The sequence below is a fragment of the Schistocerca nitens genome, chromosome 6 (assembly GCF_023898315.1).
Source record: "Schistocerca nitens isolate TAMUIC-IGC-003100 chromosome 6, iqSchNite1.1, whole genome shotgun sequence".
In the NCBI taxonomy this organism is placed as follows: domain Eukaryota; kingdom Metazoa; phylum Arthropoda; class Insecta; order Orthoptera; family Acrididae; genus Schistocerca; species Schistocerca nitens.
Window position 1 is genome coordinate 660,785,873 of NC_064619.1, and position 22,459 is coordinate 660,808,331.

Genomic DNA, 22,459 nt, shown 5'->3' on the forward strand with positions numbered 1-22,459 from the left:
TGTTAAACTACATGTGCATAACGTGCCGAGTAAGTTGGCGATAACAGTTGAACGAGTCAAGGTGTATGTTATTCAAACGTTGGTATTTGTGTAAATGTGTACTGTTTACGTTTTTGTATGGTATATGTGGTTGTCAGAGGAATTGTACAGTAGAAATTATTATCCAGCCACAAATCAGACATTTTGATTTGAAATAAGGTAATGTTTTTTACTGCAGATAACGACCACTTGCTGTTCACATCTTAAATCTAAGAAATTACGCAAATTTTCGTCATTTTAAATTTTTCTTGTGTTGAATGTTTCGAAATTAGCCGGTCTAGACCCTATCACAGCGACGTTGTTTCATATTTCTCTTTAATTAATTTGCTAATAATTCACAATTCTTTGATGTAGTTAATCGAATTCACCCATGGTTACCCACTGTCCACTCTAAAACCACACTTCAGTTCACAAGTTCCTGTCAGAATTGGGGTTCCCTTTCTTTTGTCCTCTTTTTAACGGTACAGTGATATGTGCGAATGGTAAAATTCATTGTACGAGATATAAAAAGTCTATTTGAGGATTACTGAGGTCACAAAGAGCAATCTTATCACTCTACCAGACCATCTAGAATATCAGTCTTTTTTCTGAAAAGGACGTTTTCTTCCTGCTCATAAGGTCACATTTACTATTGGTTCAAAATGTTTCCCTGTGTGACAAGGTATAAAGCATTATGTTCGGCATGCCAATAAGAAAGGAGTCATTTATTAACTGTGGGTCTCTTGCCCTGTTTTATATTTCACACAGACCCAGATCATGAAATAAATCAGTGGGGTTCAAGATATGTGATTCAGCATTGTTAAAATGTCATTTTAAAGAATATGGAGAGTTTAGCAAAAATTATATCAATAAACGAGAAGAGAGATCATGTCAGAAGTATAGGCTTGATAACTCAGAATGATTCAGGCAACTTAAGCTACAGACAGATATGTTTCACACTTTTGAAGGTGCATGCAAATAATAAAAATTAACAGAATGAGATTTTCACTCTGCAGCGGAGTGTGCGCTGATATGAAACTTTCTGGCAGATTAAAACTGTGTACCCGACCGAGACTCGAACTCGGGACCTTTGCCTTTCGCGGGCAAGTGCTCTACTGGCAGAAGTAAAGCTGTGAGTACCGGGTGTGAGTCGTGCTTCGGTAGCTCAACTGGTAGAGCACTTGCCCGCGAAAGGCAAAGGTCCCGAGTTCGTGTCTCGGTCGGGCACACAGTTTTAATCTGCCAGAAAGTTTCAATAAAAATTAAGTTTCTACAGGGAATCGTATAACTCTCTTGGCATATGCCTTTCCAAGATTGCTATCTGAGATACTCCTTTGTGATACAGACAAGGGGGAGATTGAGACAATAATTAAATCACTGAAGTCTGAGGACTCTCACGGATATGATGGAGTGCCTAGCAGAATATTAATGTACTGTGCTGCACACGTTAGCTCTGTATTTAATCATATTTGTAATTTTTCCTTTAGGAATGGTCAGTTTCTTGAACAATTAAAGTCCTCAGTAGTAAAAGTCACTTTATGAAAATGGATAATGTAGACATTTTTGATGTATTTCTATGCCATCAGTGTTTGCTAAAGTTATTGAAAAGGCTGTGTATGTAAGGACAATTGAAAATGCTGTATTCTCTTTTCTCTTTGAAGTACTGGGTGGGTTAAACAAAAGGTTTCGAACACTAGACATATTTTTTCGATTTAACTAAGGCATTTGATTGTGTTGATCACAAAATATTGCTCCAGAAGTTGGACCTTTGCGGAATATGGGGAGTAGCTCACAATTGGTTCACCTCTTATGATAGCAACAGACAGCAAAAGGTCATGAGGAGCCCTGCAGCCAGGCGACTAGCACAAATTTTGATGTTCTCGTAAAGATAAGTCATTTTAGGTTATAAAAACATATAGTTTAGTACTGATTACATGGTAAATAGGTGTATTAGTGTGCCTTTTAAGTGTATCATTAAAGGTTTCATTTTTCTTTATGTAATATAGCAGAAAACGTGAAAAGACCGTACAGTCGTATTTTCTGTTTACTTTTTGCTGCAGCAAATCAATAGAATTTCCCCCCCCCCCCTCCAGCAATTTAACAGTAGCGTACCTCTTCCTTATGTAACTCACATTTCTGGACAGTAGTGTAGAGATTAAGTTGTTGTTTCAGAAACTTTGCGCTGTTGTTTTTGTTTACGCACAGTCAAATTTGTGGAACTATATTTTCATGTTTATCTATAATTTAACTGACTTATTCTTAATAAAGTATTACATTTATCATGTGAGTGTAAAGTGCTTGACTTGCTGTAGAATTTTAGGTTGGGGCTTTGGTGTGACGGGTGATGTAGTTTTTTCCATGTGGGTGACTGTGGTGGTATGGGAACAGGGGAAGTAAATGAGACTCATCAGTGGTTTTGTAGAATATGTGGTAGAGATAGGAAGATACTAGAACAGGAGGGGAAAATTGCCACCCTTCAGGCTGAGTTAGATAAGGCCAGGGGAGATCTTGACAGGTTAAGGAGGGAGAAGGGTAAAGAGAGGTGGGAAGTGGCAACAGGAGGAACAGGCCTAGAGCTTTGTCTGACAGCTTTGTGGTGAATGTGGAAAATGTATTTGACCTGTTGCTTCAGTTAGAAACTGGTGAGCCTCAAGCAGTTGCAGGTGTAGACAGGGCACAACAAACTTTCAACAGCAAAATGAAAAGTAAGAATGTAGGGAAATCAGTAAAGAGAAAGAAAGTGTTGTTGTTAAGTAGTTCTCATGGAAGAGGTGTTGGCCAACTTTTGCAGGATGAACTAGGATCAGAATACCAGGTCACCAATTTTTTTAAACCTAGTGCTGGTCTGGAGCAGGTGACAGAGGATTTAGGATCACTTTGCAAAGATTTCACTAAGGAAGACACCGTGGTAATAGTGGATGGGGCAGGTAGACCTAATAGTATTGACTGAGATCCTGGGTACAGTATAGAGTGTGACCTGGCAAAGATTGCATCAGCATCAAAGCATACTAGTGTTGAGTTTGTATCTGTGCTTGAGCGCCATGACTGACCTCATTTGAACTCTTCTGTCAAGAGAGTTAATTTGGAGTTGGAATGGCTGCTTATGTCAGATTCAGGGTCACATATTGGTGTGGTTCCTGTTGATTCTCTCAGTAGGTGGGATTATACTAGGCATGGCCTTCACCTTATCAGGATAGGGAAGGGTAAACTGGCTGGGAAAATAGCAGGAAAGTTAAAGGGGGGAGGCACTGCCATGAGCGATAAAATACCAGTAGTTATAGGGTTCGGAAAAGACCGTTTTTAAGGGTAGGGAGCACAGAAAGAAACCAAATTTTAAGAGAGGTTAGGACTGAGACAAACCTTCAGTTTGAGAAAGAAACCAAAAAACACAATTCTATCTTATTACATCAGCATAAACAGCTATTGGTTAAGAATTTTCAACAGTCAGCAGATATTTTAACTTTACCCAATTTTAACTCAGTCAATGTGAAATCTCAGCTATCCTTATTGCATCAAAATATTCGAGGATTGAGAAATAAAATTAATGAATTAATTATCTACATAGATGAATTAGAGTCCTCAAACCCAGCTGACATAATCTGCCTCTCTGAACATTATGTGACCACTGGTATAGAACTTTTAAGTGTTACAGGGTTTAGGTTAGCATCTCACTTTTGTAGAGGAGAAATGGAGGAAGGTGGAGTTGCCACGTTCATCAGGATCTGTCATAAATTTAAGAACATAGACAGTCTTAAATTTTGCCTAGAACAGCACATGGAAGCATGTGCAACAGAAGCAGAATTTCATAAAAAATCCATCATAATATTAAGTGTATATCGAGCACCTGCAGGTAACTTTAATCTGTTCATAAACCACCTTCAAGCTGTACATGCCCATTTAACAACCAAAAACAAAGAAATAGTGGTTGCTGGTGATTTCAATGTAGATTTCCTTAAAGACTCTCCCAATAAGAACTTATTTGAGTTAGTAACACTATCATTCAACTTAATTCCCACTGTAAAGTTCCCCACTAGGGTAGCCAATTGTTCACAACAGCCATTGATAATATCTTTATAGAAAAGTCCAATGAACAAAACTATATGACAAAACCTATAGTCAATGGCCTCTCAGACCAAGAAATGCAGTTCCTTCTGTTAAATGTTAATACTAAACAGGATATAAAATCTGTTAAATCTGAGCTCAAAAGGGTAATCAATAAACCAAAAATTGATTATTTTAGGACACTCGTCAGAGACATTCACTGGACTGACGTTCACAGTGCTCATGGCATGAATGAAAAATATAACACTTTTTCTAATAAAGTGCTTGCCTTATTTGAACACTGTTTTCCCCCAAAACTAACCAAGGTTAGAGCAAAGTCTACAAAGAAGCCATGGATTACTCAAGGAGTAGGGGTATCTTGTAAAACAAAAAGAAAACTGTATCTGTCAATCCGAAACAGTTCTGATGTTGATGCTATAGCACATTACAAGAAATACGGACATCAAAGCAAATATTTTACAAAGAAAAGATAGTCATATCAGATAACAAAATAAAGACGATATGAGAAATAGTGAAGGAGGAGACAGATAGACCCAGACATGAAGAGGGACAAATAGCATTAAGAGTAAGTGATACATTGGTGACAGATGTGTATAGTGTTGCAGAACATTTTAACAAACATTTTATAACTGTTTCTGAAAAGATGGGGTTGTCAGGTTCTGTAGATTGTAAATGGTCCGCCTAGTCGTTGATATCTCTAGTTGCTGTAATCGCACTATTTCACTCCCATTTATGGAGCTTGTTAGCACTTGATGTTAGGTTGGCGCCATTACAATGCATTGTAGTAATCGCTGCTGCTTGCTGGATCGCTGCTGTGTCTCGATGCTGATGCTGGCTCTAAATCTGGTTGTCTAGGGTTAAAAACATGAGGTCCCGTGTTTTTCATGTGCTTTTGATGATAAAGAACAAACGAAACCAACACATATGTAAACATCAAATATTTATTACTTTGGTGGCCATCTTAATTCCACTGTCCACCAAAGACCATAAGACAACACAAAGTAGTACTTCCTTTACATGTTCTTTGCATTGTTTTTCCATCCCAAACAATAACACAGAAACACACTTCACCAAAGTGACATTCCGACTGCCTGCCTCCGACTGCCTCTCGACCCTTCTCGCTGCTTGTATTTATAACATTGTCAAAGAACTACTAAAAAGAGATATAGTTTATAAGTCACATGTACATCTGTTATCATAATTTGTGCAGAAAAGTTATTAATTTGCATCGAGTGACATAATTTAACATGTTATTAAAATGACAGACAGATTTGTTGACTTGACAGAATAATTCTTTGTTACAAAAAGGTCGTTTTTTAGAAGTTTGTCAATTGACTTCTCTAATTTGCATAAATAAGTAAGTAACATGAATTATTAAGAATTACATTGGTTTTCGTCTAAAATAGGATTGATTACGTGAATACTGAGTGAAAACGCTCCTAGTGAACAAATAGATTTCACTGGGTGATTTTTATTTAAGGAGATCCAAAATACCTAAGTTGGCCACTATTTTTCGTACTTCATATTAATTATTTAAGATAAACTTAGTGTTTTTCATGATGACATTTGCTGTATCAGTGATCAAGTGATATAAACTTTTGTGTGGGTCAGTTATTCAGTATAATTTAATGGGTTGACTGTTTATGGAGACATGTTGTGCAATCATTGTTAACATACACAATAACTTTTCTATAATCATAACTACTCATTAAACTGGTTGAATTTGGAAGGTATAGCATACTTCGGGAAAGTAAAGCCTTTAATATGTTCCGTTACAAGATGCTGCTATGGAATACCTCAGACCAGACATTTCAAGTAACTTCCATAATATGAATTTGACCCTCATTACCCCAGCAGAAATAATGTCCGTTATAAAATCGGAAATACAGAAGCGTCCGATCTTACCCGTCGGCTTTGACCCATGACGTCACAAATATGGCGGAAACGACCATAAACGACATTTCCAATATGGCGGATATAAAAACATCGCATACGTATCATAAACACTAATGACTCTAACGGGACAAGCGTGGGAAATTGGGGGTTTTTGGGTGGGGAGAAACTAAATATACACAAATGTAGCCACCGACCGCCATACAAAACCACGCAAAACGACGAAAAAAATCAACATCACGAAACTGACCAAATACCAAAAAACACATTCTTATCCAGAATCAGACACTTCCCTTGACCTACATAGATCTACAGTAACTCCCGATCCCATAAAATAGGATCGAACACTTCCCTTGACCTATATAGCTCAACAGAACCTCCGGATCACATCCCCCGATACAAAACTCAAAAAACACTTCCCTTAAACCAACATACATCTACAACAGCTCCCGATCCCATAAATTAGGATCGAACACTTCCCTTGACCTATATAGCTCAACAGAATCTCCCGATCCCATCCACCAATACAAAACTCAAAAAACACCACTAACCAAAGCAAACAAACACTTCCCTTAACCTACATACAACTACAGCAGCTCCCGATCCCATAAATTGTAATCGAACACTTCCCTTGACCTATATAGCTCAACAGAATCTCCCGATCCCAACACCCAATACAAAAATCAAAAGCCACCACAAACCATAACAAACAAACACTTCCCTGAACCTACATACATCTACAGCAGCTCCCGATCCCATAAATTGGGATCGAACACTTCCCTTGACCTATATAGCTCAACAGCAACTCCCGATCCCATCTCCAATTACAAAAATCGACATACTCCACCAAACATTGAGATTAACACTTCCCTCCAGCTATATAGCTCAACACCAGTTACCAATCCCATATCGACCACTACCCATGACCTATGATCTCAAACACATCTTCCAATACGAATACCAATACCAACCTTCACAGCCACAAATCTCAATGAAACACTTCCCTATACCCAATACACAACACATACACCAAAAACAAAACAAAAATGGAACTTACCACAAAAAAGTTCTAGCCCCACAACCTAGATAGGCTGAATTAGTGGGGTTAATTGAGGAGTATGTAGAGCCGGGGTCTACAGTAGTTTCCGATGCTTTTTCTTCTTATAGGGGGTTGGGTGAGAGGGGATTTAATCATTTAGTAGTGAACCACAGTTTAGAGTTTAAGAATTATGCACATGTACCCGTCCCTGGTCCGAGAGGCCGGAACTTTAACCAATTTCATCGCCTCACGGCAAAGAGAGCACTTTACAACTTCGGCAATTAATCCGAATAGCTGTAGAAACTTGATCAGGTCTAACGGTATCTCGCCCATCATCGCCCTCAACCGAACACTATTCATGCGGTCTTTCATATCCATTCCTGAACAAAAAACCACAACCGAATACACTCAATAACAAAGTCACCCGACGTACAGCAATTACCATAACATTAACCATCACACAAAACCGTTAACTCACTAATACAAATTCCGCTTCAAAACCGCGAACACAGCACTCACCACTGAGCAACAGCAAACTGACCCCAACAAACCACACAAACGTAAACCATGAACACACCACCAGAGGGCACGACAAACACCCCCACGACATCTACAAACACGCCACAATCACAAACCAAACTCCGCGCCGTAATGACGTCACACACCACAACACGCTTACGTCACGGGTCAAAGCCGACGAGTAAGATCGGAGGTTTCTGTTGACCCATAAAATCTTTAAAATCAAAAACATCTAGTGGGTATGATGAAATATCAACAATGTTAATTAAAAATGTGATTCTGAATTAAGCTAACTGTGTAACCAGTCGTTTATCAGTGGAATATTTCCTGAATGGTTGAAATATGTTGAAGTTAAGCCACTGTTTAAAAAGGGAGATAAAGAAATAGCATCAAATTTCCATCCAATTTCACTTTTGTCAGCATTCTCAAAAATTTTAGAAAAAGTAATGTACAATCGGCTTTACAACCATCTTATCTCAAATAACATACTGTCAGAGTCGCAGTTCGGATTTCTAAAGGGTTCTGATATTGAGAAGGCTATCGACACTTACAGTGAAAATGTGCTTAATTCATTAGACAAAAAATTGCAGGCAACTGGTATATTTTGTGATCTGTCAAAGGCATTTGACTGTGTAAATCATAATATCCTTTTAAGTAAATTAGAATATTGTGGTGTAACAGGAAATGCTGCAAAATGGTCCAAATCTTATCTCTGGCAGGAAACAAAGGGTGTTATTAGGAAAGAGACATGCATTAAGCTATCAGGCATCATCCAACTGGGATCTAATTACATGTGGGGTCCCACAAGATTCCATTTTAGCACCCCTACTTTTTGTTGTGTATATCAATGACCTTTCATCAGTAACATTGCCAGATGCCAAGTTCGTTTTGTTTGCTGATGATACAAACATTGCAAAAAATAGCAAATCAAGCGTAGTCTTAGAAAAATCGGCTAATAAAATATTTGTGGACATTAACCACTGGTTCCTAGCCAATTCATTGTCACTAAACTTTGAAAAAACACACTACATGCAGTTCAGAACTTGTAAGGTGTGTGCCACGAGTATATGCCTAACATACAACGACAAGCAGATAGAAGAAGTGGACAGTGTTAAATTCTTGGGATTACAGCTTGATAATAAATTCAACTGGGAGGAGCACACCACAGAACTGCTGAAGCGTCTTAACAAATCTCTATTTGCAATGCGAATTGTGTCAGACATTGGAGATATAAAAATGAAAATGCTGGCATACTATGCTTACTTTCACTCCATAATGTCATATGGGATAATATGTTTTGGTAATTCATCAAGCAGGGCTAAAATTTTCCGGGGACCAAAAATGTGCAGTACGAGTTATATGTGGTGTGAACTCAAGAACATCCTGCAGAAGCCTGTTTAGGGAGCTGAGGATACTACCTACTGCTTCTCAATATATTTATTCCTCATTGAAATTTGTCATTAAAAATATATCACTTTTTAAAACCAACAGCTCAATTCATGGAATCAATACTAGAAATAAGAATAATCTTCACAAGGATTTAAAGTGACTTACTCTTGTACAAAAAGGTGTGCATTATTCAGGAACACACATTTTGGAATTTCTCAGTAGAACCAACTGATTTGTGTGTGTGTATATAGAAGTGTAATATAACTTCTGCACAATTTCAGTGCAATAATGTGTTCAATGTAAATAAGTATTGTAGTAGTTCTATTACATGTTTATTACCTTATAAATAAATAAAAACTTTTTTTATTTTAAATTTAGTGCATTAGTGTCTGTAAAATGATTCTTTGATATAGTGTTCATTAAAAAAAATGATCATCATTCCAGTTGGGACCTGTGGAAGGTACATTCGTTTATTTGTTTCAGTTGTAAATATTTGTCGTGTGTTATTGTTTTTCTGACATGTTCTACATCCTGAAGGACCTCCTCACTATGGAACAATTGGAATGAAAGTAAATCTAATCTAATCATTATTCACTGTGTTGAGAATGGCTGTGATGTGGGGTCTGAGTGGGATACGGTCAAGTGGGGGGTGCCCCAGGGATCAGTGTTGGAACCACTCCTGTTCCTTATTTATATAAATGATATGCCCTCTTGTATTATGGGTGACTAAAATATTTCTGTTTGCTGATGACACTAGCTTGGTAGTAAAGGATGTTGTGTGCAACATTGGCATGGTTTCAAATAGTGGAGTTCATGAAGTAAGTTCATGGCTTGCAGGAAATAAACTAACGCTAAATCACAGTAAGCCTCAGTTTTTACAATATCTAACACACAATTCAACAAAACCAGACGTTTTACTTTCACAGAGTGGGCATATGATTAGGGAAACTGAACAGTTCAAATTTCTAGGTGTTGCAACAGTTTGTTGCGAAAGCTTGAATTTCATGTGTATGTTTGTGTTTGTTTGTGTGTCTATCGACCTGCCAGCACTTTCGTTCGGTAAGTCACATCATCTGTGTTTTTAGATATATTTCTAGGTGTTCAGATAGATAGTAAACTGTCGTAGAAAACCCACGTTCAGGATCTTGTTCAAAGACTTAATGCTGCCATTTTTACTATTTGAATGGTACCTGAAGTGATATGGAAATTAGTCTACTTTGCTTATTTTCATTCGCTTATGTTGTAGGGTATTATATTTTGGGGTAACTCTTCCCATTCTAAAAGGATATTTTTGGCTCAGAAACGGCAGTTCGGGCAGTAAGTGGTGTAAGTTCACGAATCTCTTGTCGACTTCTTTTCATGAGTCTTGGTTTTTTGACATTGGCCTCTAATGTTTATATTCATTACTGTCATTTCTTGTTAACAGTATTAGCTTATTCCCAAGAATAAGCAGCTTTCACTCGGATAATACTTGGAGAAATCAAACCTGCATTTTGATTGGATTTCCTTAACTCTTGTGCAGAAAGGTGTACAATTTACCGCTGCATCCATTTTCAATAACCTACTACTAGAATTCAAAAATCTTAGCAATAATCCATGCACTTTCAAAGCAGAACGAAGAGTTTCCTCATGGGTACTCCTATTCTGTCAAGGAGTTCCTTGAAAAATTAAGCTGATTCTTGTTGCATTGCTGATTGTGTATACTTGAATTTATGGACTGACTTTTTTTGGGTTCATAAACATTTAATTTTTATCTGTTATTACTTTTATGTTGTAATTTCATGTGGTGACATGTTCCATGATCTTGGATTTGCTCCTCAATTTGGTCCTATGGAACTTGACATGTAAATAAATAAATGATTGATTTTAATAGCGTGGAAGTATTTTTGCTGCTTGGCATTTCCATGTCTATATCCATACTACTATATAAAGACAAAATGTTGTTTAACATTATTACCAAAAACCTTGAGAACTTTGTGGCTGATTTACTTCAGATTTTTACATGATGCTCTAATAAACATCCAGGCAGGTTTAGGCTATACAATTTTTGATATATGTAGTATAGAAAGGGAAAGAGTTGTTTCCAAAAAACTTGAGAATTTCACGACCTATTTACTTCAAATTTTTGTGGTTAACTGTAATAAACATAGGCTGAATATTTTTAATATAAATCACATAGAAATATTAGTAAGTGGTGGAAACATTGTTGGCAACAGTCTTGAAAAGTTCTTGAATGATTTACTTCAAATTTCCCTACAATACTCTAGGCAATTTCAAGAGTAATTGAATGACAGTCAGTGAATATTTTTTTCCACTTTAAGCCTAAAAATATCCAGAATCACTGTTAAGGACAAATTCTGTTACTGTATTTTCTACATAAACAAAGAAATATAATTTTTTAGTGCAACAGTTTGTTTCATTCATATAACGAGACATACGCTATGAACAACTCGTCTGTTGCCTGTATAAATTCACAAAGATTCTGTTATAGAGAGAATAAATGGGAAACAAAATGGTGTAGAAGATAAATGCATTGAACAAATATTGTACTAATGAAATTTTTAAAAAATCCCTGATAATGCAATGATACTTTATAGTAACTGAATGACACTTTCACTTGAAAATTACTCATTTCATTTGAATTGTTGATTGGGTGGGAAAAATGGCACTTATTACTTTAGGTGCAGCCAGTTTCTCTACACACACACACACACACACACACACACACACACACACACACACACACACACACACCGGCAAACATTTATCTTCCTTTGAGGGAAATATTAGTATCCTTCCATTCGAATCATTTTTTCTACGAAATGAAATTCCATAACCATCTAAAACGTAAATCAACTACCCACAAAAAGTTTTGACCCTTTTTTATGAGCACAGGCCGCCAGAGTAAAATCCTCGTGAAGCAAGGCATTGCGATTAATCATCCTGTGAATGTGCTTTGGTTGGCAGGTCATTCCACATCAAAACACGCAACAATTGAAGGATTTGTAACCCTCTCTCTCAGATTTTCACAAAACTTTGCACATTTGCTTATACTTATAACACAGGAACTTCTGCAAAATCATTTTGGTCTCAGACTGCAACTGTATTTTACATCGAGTTCTGAATGTAGTGATATTCTGATAACAGGGCTCTGAAAGAATGTCAATGCAAAATGGTTCTATGTACATAAATGCCCATAACTTAAGTGTTTATGAAGCTTTTGATTTGGAATTTTTTTAAGAAGTTAAGTACGACACGTAATTAACAGATATCCAGTTTTCAAGCAGTAAAGTTACAAAGAAATGTTTTTAAAAAATATTAATGTATGTCAATTTTCGATTTCAGAAAAATTGTGGGCATGTGCTTATATAACATTTCTTCAACCCACCGGGAACCCTATTTTGGTCATAAATAATCCCACAGATTGTAAACTTTCTAGTAAAATAAAAATTTGAATGGGCCTTCTGCTAATTGACACACACATGTGAAATCAAAATACATTTTACTGTGGTGGATAAGGGTCATAAGTAAGTTCATCCACTCCCTGTCTCACTCCCCCAGATGCAGAGGTATCAAATTAGCATATTTAAGTGTAACTCGTTCTAGTCAGGCAAATTAACCTCAAGGGTGAAATTTTATTTCCTTTCATTTGACTAATTCAGTAATGTTTTAAAGACTATAATATATGATTTATGTGTTCAGCCAATCATCTGCTCACAGTGATTAAAAAAGGTGTTCCTAGAGAGGCAGAAGCTTGTTTGAAACATTTATAGGCATGAAAACAATGCAACAATTGCCAAAATTTGTTGTTGAGAATAGCTGGCATGCTACAATTAGTCTACTTGGCCCCAGTTGCTCATTGTATTTCTGTGAGACAGGCCATATCTGTTTGTGGTGTGGACCTATATTTCCACTTTTATAAAGCATGTTTTAAGTACATTAGTGCTCAGTGAATTGCAATGGAAAATGTGAATTCATGCACTGTTAGAAAATTATTAAAAACAACATGTCGGTTGACAACTTGCCCCTTAATAGAAACTCCCCCCCCCCCCTCCCACAAAAAAAAAAAAAAAAAAAAAAATTAGAAGAACTGAATGAAGACCAACGAGATTTGATATTGCTGTGATCCAGTATAAGCTCTCTACAAGATCAATAAAATGCTACTAGATGTGGATATCACAGATACTGTTACTTAACTTTTTGAAACTGGTCATCAAAGAGCTTGTTGTGATCTTTACAAAAACCACAAACAGTTGAAAAATCTTTGAGCTCAGTTTGCTTGTCTTTGTCTAAAGCATTAAGTACTAAAAGAATATATGTAAAACCAGGCCAAAAACTGTGCACAACATGTCATAAAATGTGTGAACAGAAAACTATCATCAGTGATATCATAGAAATGAAAGTGACACAGATGACCCGGAGGTGACATTTCATGAATCAGTACTAAGAAGCCAAAGTATTGAGGATGTGAATAACACTTTACATTATTTGGGGTGCTCTCCCCTAAAACTTCACTCCATTCCAATTCACAGCAAAGCTTCATATGACAAGAAGCAGTTAGAAAAAGTGAGGGATGTTTTGGAAAAAAAAGTGTTCAGGCATTATATTGCAGTATTGAAGATTCTGACTGTAGAGAAGAACAGTTTGATGATGAAATTGTAAAGAAAGCCAAAGATTATGATGTCATGATATTGTTAATGAAAGAAAAAGTGGCTAGCGTAAGAGTACCTGAAAAAATTCAAATTTAACTTTAGCTCCACCCTCTTAGGCACAAGAAAACATAGTGTCAGAATTCAGTGTTAGTGAGTATGTGGTTCGACAAGCAAGGAAACTGAAAACAGAAATGGGTAACTTGTCAATTCCTAAACCAAAAAGGGAGAAGATATTGCTGATGAAGTGGTAAAAATTGTCACAATTTCTACCAAAATGATGAATAAACGCGAGTGTCACCAGGAGCAAAAGAAAAAGTTAGCATTCAGGAGAATGTATATATAAAAAAAAATCCTTTGCAACTTAAGAGAACTGTACTCTTGTTTTAAATGGGAGAATCGAAACATTACCGAGCGAGGTGGCACAGTGGTTAGACACTGGACTCGCATTCAGGAGGACGACGGTTCAATCCCGTATCCGGCCATCCTGATATAGATTTTCCGTGATTTCCCTAAATCGCTCCAGGCAAATGCCGGGATGGTTCCTTTCAAAGGGCATGGCCAACTTCCTTCCCTAATCCGATGAGACCGATGACCTCGCTGTCTGGTCTCCTTCCCCGAACCAACCAACCAGCCAATCCAAACATTAATATTGGTCTTTTTAAATTTTATTCGCCAAGACCGAAGTTGTGTATTTTAGCTGGTGCTGATAGCACTCATTCAGTGTGTGTGTGTGTGTGTGTGTGTGTGTGTGTGTGTGTTGTATCTACCAGAATATAAAACTGGTTTTAGATGTGGAACACATTGAAGAAACATACAAAGAACTTATATAATTTCTCGTGTGTGACTGAAAACGACGACTGCATGGTTAATCACTATGATAATTGTCCCAGTGATGACAGACTGTCAGAATTATTAAACAGAAATTAGCTTACAATGATGCTGATGATGAAATTGGGTTTAGCCAGTGGGTAAATACAGACCATCAAGCAGAATTGGTAAAGCAGTCTGCAACTGTTGGTGAATACATAGACTTGTTGGTAACAAAATTACAGGCATTTAACCACACTCACTTATATATTTCAGTCACAGTCATTGAAAAAATTGAAAAAATCTAACCCCGGAAAAAGCAATTCGGTTAATAGACTTTGCTGAAAACTACAGTTTTGTTATTCAGAATGAAATTCAGAGTTGCCACCAGACAAGGAGCAGCTGTACAATCCATCCCATGTGTGTTTATGTGATTAATGAAGAAAGTAAATTGGTAGTAGTGAACCACTGCTTTATAAGTGATGATAGGAAATATGATGGAGGATTTGTAAATGCTGTCCAGGAAGAAATGGTTAAGTGGCTGGCAGAGCATTACTCACAAGCGAAGAAAGTGCGTTGTTTCACCGATGGATGTGCTGCTGAATATAAGAATCGAAAAAGCTTTAAAAAATTGCATGAGCACAAAAACGATTTTTCTATTGATGCTGAGCAGTCCTCTTTTGCTACTAGCCACAGTAAATCTGTGTACAATGGTTTGGGAGGAACTATAAAATGTATATCGAGAAGAGCTGGTCTTCAACTAGTGGATGATGCACAAATAACAACTGTATATAGTGTTTATGATTTCTGCAAAGCTAATATTGACGAATGTTTTTTTCACATCTTATAGAAAGTCAATGTAGATTTCCTAAGCAAGAAGCTCGAGAAGAGATTTTTGACAACCCCCACAATAACTGGTGTCAGGAATTTTCACCATTACAAACCACTTCTGTGGAGAGTAGAAGAGTAACTTCTTCTGAAAAGCCTTCCTTGATTTTTTCATTCAATGAAAATGCCCGTCAGTTGACATGAATTGCAAAAACAGATATAATGTCTAATAGGATAGCAGCAATCAGTGAATTTTACAATGTTACTTATAATCCATCTTGATTGCAAAATTTTTATTCATATGAGCGGTTTCGGTTCATCCAGAACCATCTTCAGATCTGTAACAATAATGATACTAATTTACTATTTCACGAATGCAAATCTTTTTCATCCTATCTAATCAACATCAGACGTACCAGAACGTACCTGATATTTTGGTTACAGGAGTACCCCGTCCCAATCCAGCAACTTCCACATGCTGCATCACATAAAATTGGTTGGCGGAATGCACGTCATTTATATTAATTGTATTTTATTATAAAGTGTGTTCATGTGTAAGCTTTTTAAAATATTTTTTTTCTTTTAGGTGCAGTTAACTGTTTTCAGTGATGGCTGACGTCAGAGACATATTGGAGCTTGAAAGGCCTCCAACCCCTGAAATAACAAAAGAGGCTATTTTGGGACCTGAGAAGGTAAAGAGAAAGCCATTCACTCCAAAGGTCTCAAAACGGCCAGAAGGAATGCATCGTGAAGTATTCGCTCTACTTTATACTGACAATAAGGATGCTCCTCCAGTCTTCCCAACAGACATGGGTATGTCTTAACACTTTTCCTTACATGATATTTGTCATTTTGATCTCTCTTCATTATATAAAATTTTGAATGCTTTAACGTTTGGGAATAAAAAGAGCGTTGGGAATAAATATAGCTAAAAAATGTGGTTATTGTACAACAGTATTGAAACTGGGAAGGAAGTAAAAAATGTCTCCCTGTGTATAGTGAAGTTTACATTATTTATCAGTATTATTATTTGTCATATAATGAGATGGATGGGAGAAGAACTGTTGGTCTACCTCCACGTCCTGTATGTGAACCCGGAACACAGTAATTTTACTGTCATGGTCATTACGTGAGATGTATTTGGCCCCTGAACATCATGTGACCACTGGTATACGTATGTGTTAATGGTGCATGAGGTAGGTTAGCATCTTACTTCTGAATAGTAGATATAGAGAGAGAACAAACTGCCACATTAGAATGACCAGAATTTCAAGGAATGGAATCTCCAAGTTGGAATATCAACAATATAAGGAAAAGATAAGTTGCTACTTACCATAAAAGTGACACATTAAGTTGCGGATAGACACAACAAAAAGACACTTTCACATTATCTTTGAGCCAAAGCCTTAGTCACAAAAGGGCACACACACACACACACACACACCTGTCTGAACTGCCAGAGGTGACCGTCATGTGTGCATAAGGTGTGCTTGCTTGTATGAATGAATGAGTGTGTGTGTGTGTGTGTGTGTGTGTGTGTGTGTGTGTGTGTGTTTCTTTTTTTGACAAAGGTTTTGACTGCAAGCTAATGTGTAAGTGGCTTTTCGTTGTGCCTGTCTGAAACTTAATGTGTCATGTTTACAGTAAGTAGCAATATATCTTTTCCCTATATATTGCAGAATTTCAACCACATTGATGTCGATAAATTTTATTTAGAGTAACATCTAGAAGCGTATGTGACAGAAGAATAATTTAATAAGAAATCTTTTGTAAAGTTATCTGTGTATTGAGAATCTCTAGAAAACTTTAATGTTCTCATAAATCATCTTGAAGTTCTTTTGATTTATTTAGTATTTTAAATTAGAAAAACAAGGCAGGAACAGTGGCCACTGGTGAGTGTGATATAGCTTTTCTGAAGACTCTCCCAGTAAACATTTATTAGAATCAGAAACATGGTCATTCAGTTGAGTTCTTACGTGGATAGCTAAATGTTTTAAAAAGACACTGGTAATATCTTTAGATACAGATCTAATAAACTTAACTTGCACAGGCAAAGTTCGTAATACTGCTAACAGACCCATATTAAAGTACAAGAAAATATCCTAGCTTTTGGGACTAATATTTCTTTTCTTGGGAAGGAAAGAGGGATAGGTTGTGGGAAGAATAGGAAGGAAAGGAAGTTGCTTTAAACCACAGAGTGGGAGGAACCCACTCGTAGTGAGGATGATGGAAGACAAAGGTCTTGTACTTGTGTGTGTGTCTGTTGACAGTACTAAGAATTTTGCCTGCTGATGGTAAGTATAGGCCAGCATTTAAGTCTCATAATTATGAAGTTTCTCATGTGAATTTTCCTTTGGATACAGATTTAATGAACTTGTAAAACTAGGCATGTTGTTCTTCTTGTTGACTCATAATACTGATCAAGATACGAAATTTATTGTCTGATTATGGGCGGGTAGTAAATAAACAAAAAATTAATAATGTAAAGGGACTGCTCATACATGTGAACTGGAGAGATTTCTATAGTGCTCATGATGTGAATGACAAAACAATTTTATTAATACAGATATCATCTTGTTGAACATCTGTTTTCACCTAGATGAGTGGAATAACAATATCAAATCTATAATGACCACAAGAGATTCACAGGATGCTCCAGTACCCTAATAACGTACTTGAGTTACAGGTACTTAAGGTTTTTAGTACTTTATTCTCTCTTTCGACTGTTCTTAACATGACACCGTAATCCTCTGGAGTGTAAGTACTTATTGAAGTATAGCAAACAGATGCAGTGTGACTGAAAACACCCACTAAACTACATTGTATCTTCCCAAAATTTACATTGCCATTCTCTTTTTTCGTTACTACAAATTTTGTGTCAAATTTCTGCTTCAAAAACTCTGAAAGATCCATCGTTGTACAATTAAAGCAGAAATGTCACATAAAATTAGTGTATATTACAGTCAAAATAACAGTAATCGTCAATTGAAATGTTGCTTTAGTGCTGCAGTGCTCTCTATGCTAGGGCTTGTTGGAGGTAATATGCTTTTCCAGCGTGTGTACGTGCATATACCAGTGGTCACATGATGTTCGGGGGGCAAATACATCTCACGTAATGACTATGACAGTAAAATTAGTGTATTCCAGATTCACAGACAGGATGTGGAGGTAAACTAACAGTTCTTCCCACACTCATTTAATAATACAATAGAAGGACAAATAATAATACTGGTAAATGATGTAAACTTTGCCATATACAGGGAGACATTTTTTACTTCCTTTACAATTTCAGTACTGTTGTACAATAACCACATGGCAAGCTCAGCCAATTACTGTCTTTCAGTTAAATGTAGAATTTGCATCAAGTGCACTTTGTATTTTGCATTCACAAAATATTGCCAGATATAGAAATCATAATAATTCTCCAAAAATCCCCAGGATTGCACAGACCTCAGACTCTGGACCTCTGGCTTCCTAGCACAACACTTGAGCAACATGCTATCAAATTTTATCCAAACATTTTTGTAGCCTTACTACTGCTAAAGAAAGCTGTCTGATATCTGTTTTAGGGCAGGGCTACAAACAAATGAAAGCTAAACTTGGAATGCGGAAAGTACGTCCATGGAAGTGGATGCCTTTCACAAACCCTGCGCGCACTGACGGAGCAGTGTTTCATCACTGGCGTCGTACTGTTGATGAAGGAAAGGATTACCCATTTGCCAAGTTTAATAAGGTAAGTGTTTGTGTTTTGTTTCAGTCATTGTACTATGTGATAATATTGAAGCTGCTAATAGTTGTCACTAATCCGTATAAAGTGTTATAGTATTCCTGTAAGAACTCACTATAGCATCATTTTTCTACAGTATTGTCACATAGAATCCAGAATCACATTATAGTTTATAGAGCATGGTCGCCAACAAGAACCAATAGTTCAATTTGAAAGCACGTTTACTGAACACATATGAAGCACTTGCAGAGCTGAACCAACTGCCTAAGCATAGTGTGCTCCTTCTTATACACATTAGTAATGTTCTAGCAAATTACAAAATTTCACAAATAAGCAAGTCTCACAAATCAGAAGCATCAACTCATAAGTATTCACTGGAGGCAAGTATTGTACGGGTGGCCTGCACGTCACCAGCCAGAGACTATGGTTGCTTCACCAAAGTGGATATGCACAGCACGTGGCATTTCTCCCCTTCCGCACAAACAGCAGCATGCTAATTCAGACTGAAATGCAGATTCCTGGTTGTGGATCTAACCAGTCATCCTTAGTGTGGCAGCGCTGATGGATATTTGCATTCTCATTGAATTGTTATGTCCTTATGGTCACTTCAAAGAGTAAATACAGTTGCTTCCATTGTGGCATCATGATTGTTGGACAGATTTATGTTTCTTGTATGGGAAGCCCCTGCTGTTGAAATGCTCCTCAGCACTATGATGGGGCTTTATGCAGAGGACATATACAGCGTCTCTGCACTTTTATCGCCTCACTGTTGGATCGCCATCTTTGACGTAAGGGGTTAGGATCCAATACAGGTCAAAGCTGCACTGTAATTATTATTATTATTATTATTATTATTATTATTATTGTTCTTGTTCTTGCTTTTTCAGTTCTGGTGATGAGTGTTTTATTATAATCATCATGAGCATAATTGGGTTGAAATGGAAACAAAGTTATTTCAACCTCGCAGCAGCAAATCAGGAAAAATGGTGAGGAGCTTGTAAAGCCCTGTTGTGCCTTGTTTTGTATGAAAAGTCATGACAGACAGTATTGTCTCTCTACCTTTATGTTTGACATCGATGTAATATCTGCCAGCATACTATTAAAATGTCTTGTCATGTCATTTGCCATTAGGTGGTAGGCTGTTCTCATTCTGTGGACCACATTGCATAGCAAAACTGATTCGACACGAGTCTCGATTGAAACACTTTTTTACAATCAGAGATCATTCGCATGGTGCTTCATGCTTCAAGATTATGTCTTCTCCAATGTACCTGGTGATTCCTGGAGCTTCAGCAATGGGCACAGCTCTGGTGATAGTGTAGTGGGTGGGGTAGTCAGTGTATGCTATCATGCATTTATTCCCATTTGTTGACTTGAGAAACCTCTCCAAGGGGTCAAATTCTGATCATGTGAAATGAAGGAATTGGTGCCAGGCACATGTTTTCATCTTTGGCATGCTCTACGGTGGCTTACAAAATGTCTGACAATTTGGTAGACCACTAGCTAATGACATCTGATTCTCATTCTGTCAAGGGTCTTCGTAAATTCCAGGTGACCTGATGTTGGAGCATCATGAAAATACTCCAGAACGAATAGATGGAAATGGGCCGGGAGCACAAGCAACAATTTTTGTCCTGTTGGATCGTAATTCCTTTTATGAAATATTCCATCTACATCTATCTGATTACTCTGCAATTCACAATTAAGTGCTTAGCAGACAGTTCACTCACCCACCTTCAAGCTATTTCTCTACTGTTCCACCCATGAGTTGCGCATAGAGAAAACGAGCACTTAAATCTTTCTGTGTGACCTCTGATGTCTCTTATTTTATTATGATTATCATGTCTTCCTATGAAGGTGGGTACCGACAGAATATTGGTGATTGAACTTTCACGAAACTCTCTCCCCTATTTCGCAATAAAACAAAATGAGCTGCTGCTCTTTGAAGTTTTTTGATGTTCTCCGTCAGTCGCATCTGATGGGGATCCCACACCACACCAATAGTCCAGAAGAGGAGGGTCATATGTGGTGTAAGCAGTCTCGTTAGTAGATCTGTGGCACTCCCTAAGTGTTCTGCCAATAAATTACAGTCTTTGGTTTGCTTTCCCCATGATATTACCTTTGTATTCATACCAATTTATGTTATGCGTAATTGTAATCTCTAAATGTTTAGATGAATTTATAGCCTTTAGATTTGTGTGACTTATCATTTACCAGAAATGTGGTACTTATGTGAATGACTTCATACTTTTCAGTATTTTGAATCAATTATCACCTTTTGCACCATACAGGTGTGTTGTCTAAATAATTTTACAATTGGTTTAGATCATATGATGACTTTACAAGACAATTAATGACAGAATCATCTGCAAACAGTCTGAGAGGGCTGCTCAGACTGTCCCCAATGTCATTTATGTAGATAACACTTTCTTGGAGAATGCCATCTATGGCTTCTGTGTTACTCGAGACTTTCCGTCAGTTACTTCAAGCTGTGACCTTTCTGACAGTAACTCACAAATCTAGTCACACAGTTGAGGCGGTACTCCATAGGCATGCTATGTGATTAGAAGTCGCTTGTGAGGAATGGTGTCGAAAGTATCCTGGAAATTTAAAAAATCAATTTGACATCCCCTATTGATAGCACTCATTACTTTATGAGAATAAAGAACTAGTTTTGTTTCACAAGAAAAATTTTTGGGGTGGGGATCTTTGCAGACTGTTTGTTAGTAAATCATTTTCTTTGAGGTAATTCATGACGTTAGAACACAGTATATCGATCGTAGCCAGTGAAAGCCACGTAACTGCACTTTGTTAAATTTTACAGGAGAAGTAAAAATGGTGTCGTAAAGAATAATATGAAGTGATACAGAAAGTTGCTACATGTGTAGTTATATAGTAGAATCATAGCTATTGACAGAGTAGAGAAATCCATGCACTTTCAAATCTCCCTTTGGTCACAGAGTTATTGGTTGCTGTAATTATGAGGTTTTCACAGACAGATTGAGTTATGAGGGTTTCAATGCCTAACATCGATATGTTTCAAAATCCTACTGCAGATTGACTTTAGTGATATGGGTCTGTAATTCAGCATATTACTCCTATTTACTTTCTTGGGTATTGGTGTGACTTTGTCTAAATTGTCCTTCGCCTGCTGGTTCGAGGGTCAGAATTGACCGGAGTTATTCCTGCCTGTCATAAGAGGTGACTAAAAGGAGTCTCCTACTTTCCAGCCTGAAGTATTATGGTTGCCTATTAGGGTTTGACCTCCACATTTTCCAAATTTTTCAGAAGTGTGGGCCATGTGGGGAAGGTCACTTTATGTGATGCATTATGTATCCATTGTGCGCCTAATATTCTCATGCCTCTGTAACTCCACTTGTAATCTAGCCATTGGGCAAGGACACCTTACAGGGTGCGTAATCTACATACCTTGTGCATTGTCATCTTCTGCACCCATGATGATAATGAATCTTTTCACACCCAATGTCCAGTGCAGTAGCCAGTCCGTTGTCAAGAGGCCATCAT

The 22,459-nt window shown here is 37.2% G+C and overlaps 1 protein-coding gene across 1 annotated transcript in view; it reads left to right on the forward strand.

Moving 5' to 3' along the window:
• The first annotated feature begins 86 nt into the window (after positions 1-86).
• LOC126262627 (DNA methyltransferase 1-associated protein 1) overlaps positions 87-22,459 on the forward strand; it is an 81,106-nt gene continuing 58,733 nt past the window's right edge. Inside the window, exons 1-3 of the mRNA XM_049959385.1 lie at positions 87-198; positions 15,794-16,020; positions 18,777-18,940. Coding sequence (XP_049815342.1) covers positions 15,816-16,020; positions 18,777-18,940 — 369 coding nt within the window. The 5' untranslated portion in view covers positions 87-198; positions 15,794-15,815. The remainder of the gene's footprint in view (positions 199-15,793; positions 16,021-18,776; positions 18,941-22,459) is intronic.